The sequence below is a fragment of the Camellia sinensis genome, chromosome 3, assembly GCF_055761805.1.
Source record: "Camellia sinensis isolate YWXY chromosome 3, ASM5576180v1, whole genome shotgun sequence".
Taxonomy (NCBI): domain Eukaryota; kingdom Viridiplantae; phylum Streptophyta; class Magnoliopsida; order Ericales; family Theaceae; genus Camellia; species Camellia sinensis.
Genome location: NC_138963.1, coordinates 97,177,001 through 97,186,494, shown reverse-complemented (window position 1 = coordinate 97,186,494; position 9,494 = coordinate 97,177,001). Strand labels below are relative to the sequence as shown.

At 34.7% G+C, this 9,494-nt stretch overlaps 1 protein-coding gene across 2 annotated transcripts; it reads left to right on the top strand.

Annotated features, from left to right (window-relative positions):
• The first annotated feature begins 2,520 nt into the window (after positions 1-2,520).
• Positions 2,521-9,264, top strand: HVA22K (HVA22-like protein K). 2 transcript variants are annotated; one of them, XM_028221448.2, is made up of 8 exons: positions 2,521-2,839; positions 4,363-4,421; positions 4,777-4,874; positions 5,438-5,489; positions 5,618-5,681; positions 7,419-7,514; positions 8,220-8,292; positions 9,163-9,264. In XM_028221448.2, exons 1-8 carry the CDS (start codon positions 2,807-2,809, stop codon positions 9,243-9,245), a joined length of 558 nt encoding a protein of 185 aa, XP_028077249.1. In that variant the 5' UTR covers positions 2,521-2,806; the 3' UTR covers positions 9,246-9,264. The 2 variants fall into 2 exon arrangements, with proteins under 2 accessions (XP_028077249.1, XP_028077248.1); XM_028221447.2 differs by lacking the exon at positions 9,163-9,264 and adding an exon at positions 8,585-9,067.
• The last annotated feature ends 230 nt before the right edge of the window (positions 9,265-9,494 follow it).

Here is a 9,494-nt window from a genome sequence, read left to right as displayed (position 1 = left end):
CTTCCAAAGTTTTTGAAATCGTATCAATTTTGCCCCTGCAGTCACATTCGAAACGGAAAAAGGTTAAAAAAAATTATATTTTGACCTTAAATTTTAAAAGAAAGATGTAGACCTACCCACTTTTACTAGCAAACCACCACCACCAACCATCACTTCAAGTCTTTTTATCTCCTTCATCATAACTCCATTTCGCTTCATTTTTACGTAGTTGGATTCACCTCACGGCCTAGTTTTTGTATCACCTCTCATAGTCTCGTTCTTTTTCTTTTTGTATGTTGTCGGAGTTTCGAAAGTTGATTAAAAAAAAAAGACTTTTCTTCTCTTTTCCACTTTTCTTCGAGCCATATTTCAGACTTCATATCTTTTTTGATTCTTAACAGTTCTACCTCATTCTTTCGTCATTCTCTTCACCTCATTTCCTACTTTGTCCTACAATACCTCGCTTTCTCACTTCTTCCTGTAATGGGTAGTTTTGGTATGCCGAAAGTTGTCCGGAAACTAACTTCAGAAATTCTGAAACATTCACTTTTTGTTTCTTTCTCCTCCATCTTCCTCATTCTTCTTCTTATTCTTTTTCTTCTTTACTTGTAACATGATTCTAGGTGGTAATGGAGCTGGTGATGGTGGTGGTCGTGGCGGTTCGGCGATAGCGGTGGAGCTCGCAGCAATGGCGATCGTGGAGCTTGATGGTAGTGAAAATGGAACTTGGTTGTGAAGGAGGTGGGTTTGGTGTTGAAAAGTGGTGGTAATGGTGATGCTTATGGTGGAACTTCATTACCTTTATCAATTTCACCAACATCACTACCCGAACCGCCAACTTCACTGCCACCGAATTCCATTACCGCCACCATGAGCATCACTATCGCCACCACCTTTCAATACCAAACCCACCTCATTCACAATCAAATTCCATTACCACTACCATCAAGATCCACGACCATCGTCACCGTGAGCTCTGCCATCATCGCGAGACCACTACCACCACCACCACCATAACCAGCTCCATTACCACCTAGAACCATACTCTACATCCTGTTATAAGTGAAGAAGAAGATGAAGATGAAGAATGAGGAAAATTGAGGAGAAAGAAACAAAAGATGAATATTTTAGAATTTTTGAAGTTAGTTTTCGGATAACTTTCGGCATACCAAACCACTCATTACACAAAGAAGTGAGAAAGTGAGATATTCTGGAACGAAGTTAGAAGTGAGATGAAGAGAATGACAAAAGAATGAAGTAGAACTGTTAAGAATTGAGAAAGATATGAAATTCGAAAAATGCCTCGAAGAAAAGTTAGAAACAAGAAGAAAAGTCCTTTTTTTTTATCAAATTTCGAAGCTCCGACAATATGCAAAAAGAGGAAGAACAAGACGTGTGAGAGGTGATACAAAAATTAGTCCGTGAGGTGAATCCAACGACGTGAAAATGAGACGAAACAGATTTATGACGAAAGAGATAGAAGAGCATGAAGGGGTAGTTGGTTATGGTGGTTTGCTAGTAGGAGATGGTGAGTCTGCATATTTCTTTTAAAATTTAGGGTCAAAATGCAATTTTTTAAACTTTTTCCATTTCAAATATGACGACAGGGGCAAAATTGATACTATTTCAAAATTTTTAGGGGTAAAATTGAAATTATTCAAAGTCTGAGAGTGTAAATGAAAATCGAGGCAAAATATTGGGGTAAAAATGAAATTTTCTCTAATAATTATGTCAAACTTGTATAGTTAAATATATTTTTAGGGGTGAGCATGGTTTGAATTGGTCTACAATGGGGTAAAATCAGGACCAATCCGTTATATACGGTTCCTAAAAAATTAGAACTAATCCAATCCGTTTAAATCTTGAAACCAATCCGTTTAAATATAGATTAGATCGGTTTAGGATCACGGGTTTACATAATTAAATAATAAAAAAAATATAGAACATTTTAATTTCATAAAAATATAAACATAATATCAAACAAAAGCAATAAAACTGGATACACATTATACAAATCAAAATTTTCCTCTGTATTAAAACTAAACATAGCATCAAATAAAAGCAATAAGAAAATTGGTTTTAGACAAACAAAAGCAACAAAACTCCATGAATAAAAACAACAAACAAACAAAAGCATAGTAGGAGCAGCAGCACAACAACAGCAATAGTAGCAAATTCCACATCACAACAAGCCAAATCACTTTCCAGTAACAATGTTGACATTGGTTAGAGCTGGAAAGAAATTAATGTCAATTTAAAATAAAAAAAACACCATACATAAATGTAATTTAAATGATATTATGTGGGGCATAAATATAGACTATTTATATACGGTCCGGATCGGTTCCAATTTGAAACCATGGAATTCAATTCGTAACCAATTCGTGGCCTACGATTTTTTAAATTTCCAATCCAAAACCGAACTACACATTTAAAAAATCAATCCAAACCTATCGAATTAAACTAAACCGGATCGGATTACGAATTATAAGGATTTCTTACTCAATCCTATATATTTTATCTAAAGCTCAAAAGAAGTGTAATTTACCATTTTCTTTTGGCCTTTTCTAGGGGGTGGGGATTTGAAGAGAACACACTGTTGTGGGGCAAGAGTAGCAAAAAAACTGAAGTTTTGCGTAATAGAAAATTGCTTTTTCCTGTTAGGGATTGAACAAAATAATGCCTACGAATTTTCCCGGTGCGGAAACGTAGTTACGTAGACCCAGTTTCGAAGATCCTTGGGATAGTTCTCAATTCAAAGTCGAAGACTACGTTGTTCTTCAGCCTGTTAGTTGCCAATCGATCTCAGTTGCCCTGTCTATCTCAAATGGCTCTGTTAGGCTCAATTATGCCGAGCGAGGTAATCAACACACTCTCTTTCTCTAAGCCACCCGTTTAGGGTTTTAGTTTCACATAAACGTTTTTCTAGCAGTTTGATTCCTAGAGACGTAAAAAATTTCTTAGGGCTTATTAGTTATTTTTAAGTCATCGTACAATAAAGATTGCATTTTTGTTTTTTTCGTGTCTTGTAATCACAATGTAGAAATATGATCAATTATAGTTTAAATTTGTTCGGAATTCAGATTCATTAGAAGATTAAGATACTGACCCATATTCTTAATTGCGTTTATTTATTTATTTATTTTAAATTGTTGGTGGAGGGGATAATTTAATTTTTTGAATATTTGGATTTATCTGATCTGATCGTGTTATTTATTTGTTTATTTCCTCGAGAAAACAAGAGCTAGTTCTTATTGTTTAATGATTGAATCCTTTCATCAGAGTACTGGAGCTTATTCCAAAACACCTGTTTTTTTAATTTAAAAATTCTAAGTATCTCTGTCAAGCATTAATTTTCCCTTTCAAGCATGTATTGTTGATTTTTATTTGCCTAATTGGCATCTAATGAGAAATTAACAGCAAGCTTTGAATGGTAGGATTTTAAGTTTTTCGAGTTTACTCCATGTGCTATACCAAAGGTTTTTCGTATTTTACATTGCTAGACTGGGCAGTCACTAGAAGTGTCAACTTTTCTGATTTTCTGGTTTAAGGATAGATATGGTTGCGTGTAAAATCGATTTTTAGAAGCTTTGATACATATAAAATATAATTATACCTTGTCTGAAGCATGTAATAACTCATCACGAGAATTCCAGCAAATCACGATATACAAGACCCTAAAAGGGCTCACAACAAGTGTAAGCTATTCAGAAGACTACAAAAACCATAAAATGATCAAAGGAAGAATTCACCTTTCCCAATGTCCATCTATACAAAATGGGCTAATTCTACTCATTATTTTTGTACACAGTCTCCCCTTTTCCTTCAAAAGACATACTAATAATCCACATGGCACAAAAAGAAGCCAACAACCATGCTTTCCTTCTCTTTCCAACTGTACTCTCCCTCCAATGAGTTCAACTCTGAATATGATGTTGTTTGTCATTTACGCTTCGTTTGTTTGGGCGGAAAACATTTTCTAATGAAAAACATTTTTTACCAATTTTTTTTTTTTTCAGAAAATATTTTTTGGAGAAGATATTTTTCTATGTTTGGTGGTGGTGGAATGAAGGTGGAGGTGGAGGTGGAGGTGAGAGTGGTGGTGGTGGAGTGGTGACATTGGTAAAGTTTTATGCTGGAAAACGTTTTCCGCCTTTTAAAATTGGAAAACATTTTCTGCTCAAATAGGCTTATTTTCCATTGATCATGGAAAATGTTTTCCATTGACTTTTGTTTTCTATTCTACCAAGCACCAAAAAATATGAATTTTCCACCCAATCAAACGGAGCGGTATTGTTAACAACATTTGCTGTCATTTCTTTTCTACTGATTACATATTGGGAAGATGCATGGAATGCTGATCTTGTGTTCCAAACAATGTAGGTTGGCTTGCGCTTGCTTCTTTGCCCCCTTGGTTCCAACATTGTTGTCCGAACAGCTTGGTAAGCTTCCAATTGAGGTTAATTTTTTCTTTTTTGAACTTAACAAGGAAATATTATTTTGAGGATTATTAATATCTTGGAGATGTTTTGTATGCAGCCTTATTTTATTTGTCTGATTCTTATAATGTCATGCTGCTAGTGCTACTATTGTTTTTGTTATTTTTATTCTAATGCAACTTTTGAACTGTTGTTAGCCCACATATAACTACAATGATTGTTTCCTTTCTCATTCTCTCATGACCTTCTCTCAAAGTAGCATGTACTATGCAAAGGCTAGTTTTTGAAAGAAGTAGAAGCCCTGATATTGATTGTTGGTTAGGTTTACTAATGTGACATTCATTTATGGCTTGTGCAGCTGTTCGGTGGGGGTTGTTTTACCTGTTTACTCTACGTTTAAAGCAATTGAGACAAAAAACCAAAATGAGCAACAAAGATGGCTTATTTACTGGGCAGGTTAGCAACGCTGTTGCCACTTTTTGTTGCAAAGATAATGTTTTTGTTGATGATAAGTAGTAGATTTCTTTTTCTTTTTTTATTTCATGTTTTGACATGGATATTTATTTTAGAAGATTTGTTATTGCCATCTTATCTTCTGTTGATCTTCTGTGATTACAGTTGTACAGCATACCCTTCGGCATATGTTTATGCAAATGATTTTATCTGTCATGTGAAATTGTCTAGTGTATCTTAAATGACTTGAGGTTTTGAGGAAGTTAAAGTTGCCTCATATAATTACCTTCTAAAAACCATTGTACATCATTATTGATGTTTTAAAAACATTTCTTTCGGGAAGTGAAGGTAAAATTGGAGGACTTCAGAAACACAGGACTCTTTTACCAATTTATTTAGTCATGTAGGTGTAAATTATTAAGCTTCTAATTGAATGCATTATGGCACCTTTCTTTCCCGTAGGCATAGATTTTCCTCTAGTCTATACTGAATTTATGTGATATTTTATTCGTATTGCCCTGTTCCTTTTTATATTTCTCTGCTCTCACTGAGACTACTCTTTGCAGCTTTTGGGTCTTTTAGTATTGCTGAAGTTTTTACCGACAAAATTATCTCGTGGTATAGTTTTCTACCCTAATTTGGTACTTTTGTTGTTGTTATTGTTTTTGCATCTTCCACTTGGCATTTTTAGCTTTCTGTTTATTTAGGTATGCAACCTCTGAAAATTCTTTTTCTGGTTTCATCAGGTTTCCACTCTATTACCACATGAAGTTTGCATTTCTTGTTTGGCTTCAACTTCCATCCACTGATGTAAGCTTGAACAAATATTTGTTTTCATTTACTGTTCTTCTCTTTTCTTTTTTCTTTTGAGGAAATAATTGGTTGTTTATTATGTGTTACTATTTTTTGCATGGAGTACTCTAGAATGGAGAATTGATGGAGGTTGGAGACTGAAACTGTTGCCTTCCTGACTAAATTATGAAATTGGTCTTTATTTGTAGGCTAGCTGGAACTCCTTATTCTTCTAAATGTTTACCATGTGCTAAGGATGTCAAACTAGTTTCTTAGTTTTGTTGTTGATCATAATCCATTTTTTAAAACATTTCTTCACTTATTGGCACACCATCACCAAACAAGGTATGCTTTTTTAAAGAGCTAATAATTTTTTGATATCCACATCTGATCACACAGTAGAACACTAAAGGTTCTATATCTGCTTCTAATGTTCTTGGTAATACCTCTAATAGGGAGTTCAATGAAAACCTAATCTTTCATATGAGGTGAGTCAACTTCATTCTCCAATTAATGAGTAAGCACCAGCACAATGTCCTTTGCAATTGACATCTAATAGTATATTTTGATTTGTTTTTCCGTATGTTCACATCGGGAATTGCTTGACAGGAAGTATGCTTGCCATCACTGTCGGATAGAGTTCGTTTAAACAGGAATTTTGGTTCCCATTCATTTCTTCTCTTTTAATAATGATTTTAGAGCCCCTTTGCTGGTTGTGCTGATGCTTTTCTGGAGCAATGTCTGATAGCGAACTTCTCTCTTGTAGGGTTTGGACTCATTAAATAAGTTGCGTTTATCCAGATTAAGTACCCCTGACCTTTTGAGTTTCCATTGTTTAAAATATGGTCAGCCCACTTCACTTTCATTTCTTACCTCTTCTAGTTATTCATCTATCTCCAAATATTTAATGACCTTTACGCACCCACTTTTCCCAAGTTGGCTTCCTTTTTATATCCATGTGATTTGAATTTTTTTGGCTCAAGTTCCCAAAACAGGTTAGGATCTGCCTCATCTACCTTGTCCCATTATAACACTGAATTTTTCTTTCATCGACCTTTCACTCGTCTCTATCTTCATTCCGCAATTGGTTTCTTTCTAGGAAATGAAAAGATTTTTGCATGGCATTATGAATTGTTGGAAAGTAAACATTCCAGTTAGCATGATACAATTTAAATGCAATAGAATACTTTGTAATTTTATTACATAACTATTGTACTTGGTGATATTTGTCTAGTGTACAAGGTTTTTCCATGATGTCCTCATAATAACCATTTCAGAAGATTTGTGTGTGCTTCTTTTCTTCTCTCTTTCCTACTCACTTGTTTCATGTTTGGAATTTGCTTACATGATAGTTATAAAACTTTTATAGGTACGTCAGCCCTATGTGTACATATCTCTCTATATGTATTATCTTTGATCAAGTGAAGATATATATATATATATATATGTATATATACATTGCAATATGGATAAACTCTGACTTAGTAATTTGTAAAAGGATTGCTCTAATATATCATGTGATAGAGATGACTAATTTTGAGAAATTACGAGGCAGGCACTAAGAAAGAAATAAATGGATAGTACGCATGTGATAGTACAATATTGATGGATCTATTTCTTACTTATCCCCCCCCCCCCCCCCAAAAAAAAAAAAAAAAAAAAACTATGATGGTTCTACTTCTCCCAATTTGGTTACATTTTTGCTTCAAGTCATACGAATTGCTCATTTGCATAAAACCTCTTGCTTTTTGACAGGGGGCAAAGCATTTGTATATGAATCATCTGCGTCCATTCCTTTTGAGGCATCAAGCTAGGCTTGACCAAATTTTGGGGTGTTTATACGGTGAAATGGTAAAGCATCATGTTATCTCATATTATTATGGCAGTGAATGGATTGTTTAGATCAGGTCAACTTGCCAATTTTTTGCTATAAATCCAGCTGATAGTATGCAGAGACAATGATTATCTACTAAGCTCCTTTTTTTTCTTTTTTTCTTTTTTTTTTGTTCTCTCTTGATACTCGGTATCTAGCCCACTAGACTGACTAATTTGAGAGACCGATTCCGCCATCCACTAGCGGGGGCCCCAATTAAAGCAGGGGCAAAGTCCCATATGGACTGGCCTCAAGAAATTGTTTCGGAAGTTTTGAACTTGAGACCTGGAGGGAGCACACTCCCAGGCCCCAAACCTTGACCATCTGCTGGCTCCTTGACATTGGGACTAGGAATGGGGGCTGGGGATATGAATTTATGGCTACAATTCTAAATTTCTTGTTTCATTACCCTCTCTACCCCTTGGATAAAAGAAGAGTTGCTTGGGGCTTTGAGTGTTGAATATCCCAGTGTGACAAAAAGGCTTTGGCTATTGAACCTTGAAAAGAATGAGTTCATCATCCGAACGGCATAAATGATTCTCCATGACATCTCTCCTTCTTGCTTCCAAATTTTGAGTTAAAAGTGTAGATTGAATAATATCCTAGCATGCATCCTTTTCGTATTTTGCCAAACATTTTCTAGTTGCAAATTCTGGTTGTGTGATAGTTTTATGTACTTGCAGGCTAAGTTAACAAGTGCACATCAAGCAGAAATACAATTTGCAAAGACACTTGTTATGAAGATTTTGGTTTCAGGTAATGTTCCAAACCCACTAGGGAATTCTGCTAAATTTCAGAAGGTCATTTGAATGTGAAATTTAATTTATAATTCTATGTATACCTTGTTAAGAATTTTTAAAACGGTACATATTGTTTGGTGGTTCTATTTAAGCTATTTTTAGTGTCTTCTCATCATTGAACATTTGTGGAAAATAGCATATTCACTCTTTGTGCAGTATGTACTTGAGGAATTTTATATATCAGTCTTTCAACTTCTTTTTGGAATTATATATATCCATCTTTTTTTTGGACCCCGGCCTTGAATCAGCAAACCAAATGGCGAGCGATATCTTTCACCCAGTGCAGAGACAGGCTAATAGTGCAATTGAAGGTCCAACAACACAAGTACAGAGGCAAGTTAACGATGTGGTCGAAGACCCGACAACACAAGTACAGAATTCCGAATCAGACAATGACGAATGATATGGTCTATTATATGATTAGCAGATTTCCTCCACCACCTTATAGATTAGAATCATATTTTACAATTTTCCTGTGCATATTATGGCTGGCATTTAACGTCTAAACGGTATTACTCTGGGCAAGAGGAGAAGTTCTACATCAAGCTATGAGCTCCACTTTTTATTTTTTGGTAGTAAACTTGGATTCAGTTGCTTGTCCAATTTGTTTCAACATTAGTTTGTAAATGGGATATTTTGGCTGTTAAAATATCTGCAATAGTCTATTATTTGTAGTGTATCAACGCTACATATTTTTTTCAAGGATTAATGAGTCAAATTTGAAAACTTAATGAGGTTGAGAGGTAGAAAAACTTCTTCCATGTCTTAGACAGCATACTGTTTTTTGAAATTTAGACTGGCTAATGTTTGTCTTTTGGTTTTACAGTTGCACCCTGCTGCTTGGGTGCTATTTTGGTTTGTAAATGCCGGTGCCAAACAGAACCTTACTGCGTCTATTGGTCTATTTAAATTTTTTTTATTTGGCTTCCTCTGGGTGGGTGGTTAGTTAACTTGCCTCGTTTAGTATGTTGTTTTAATAATTTTTTAACTTTTTATAAAAAGATGTGTAGAAAAATAGCGAGAGTGATGTAATAATTTATAGTGATTTTTTGACTTTTTGACTAAAATTGAAAGTTGTCAAACAAGTTAGGTTTGTATAAGTTTGATTTTAATTAGATTTAAATGGTTGGTTTGGGAACCCCAATAATAGTAAAAAAG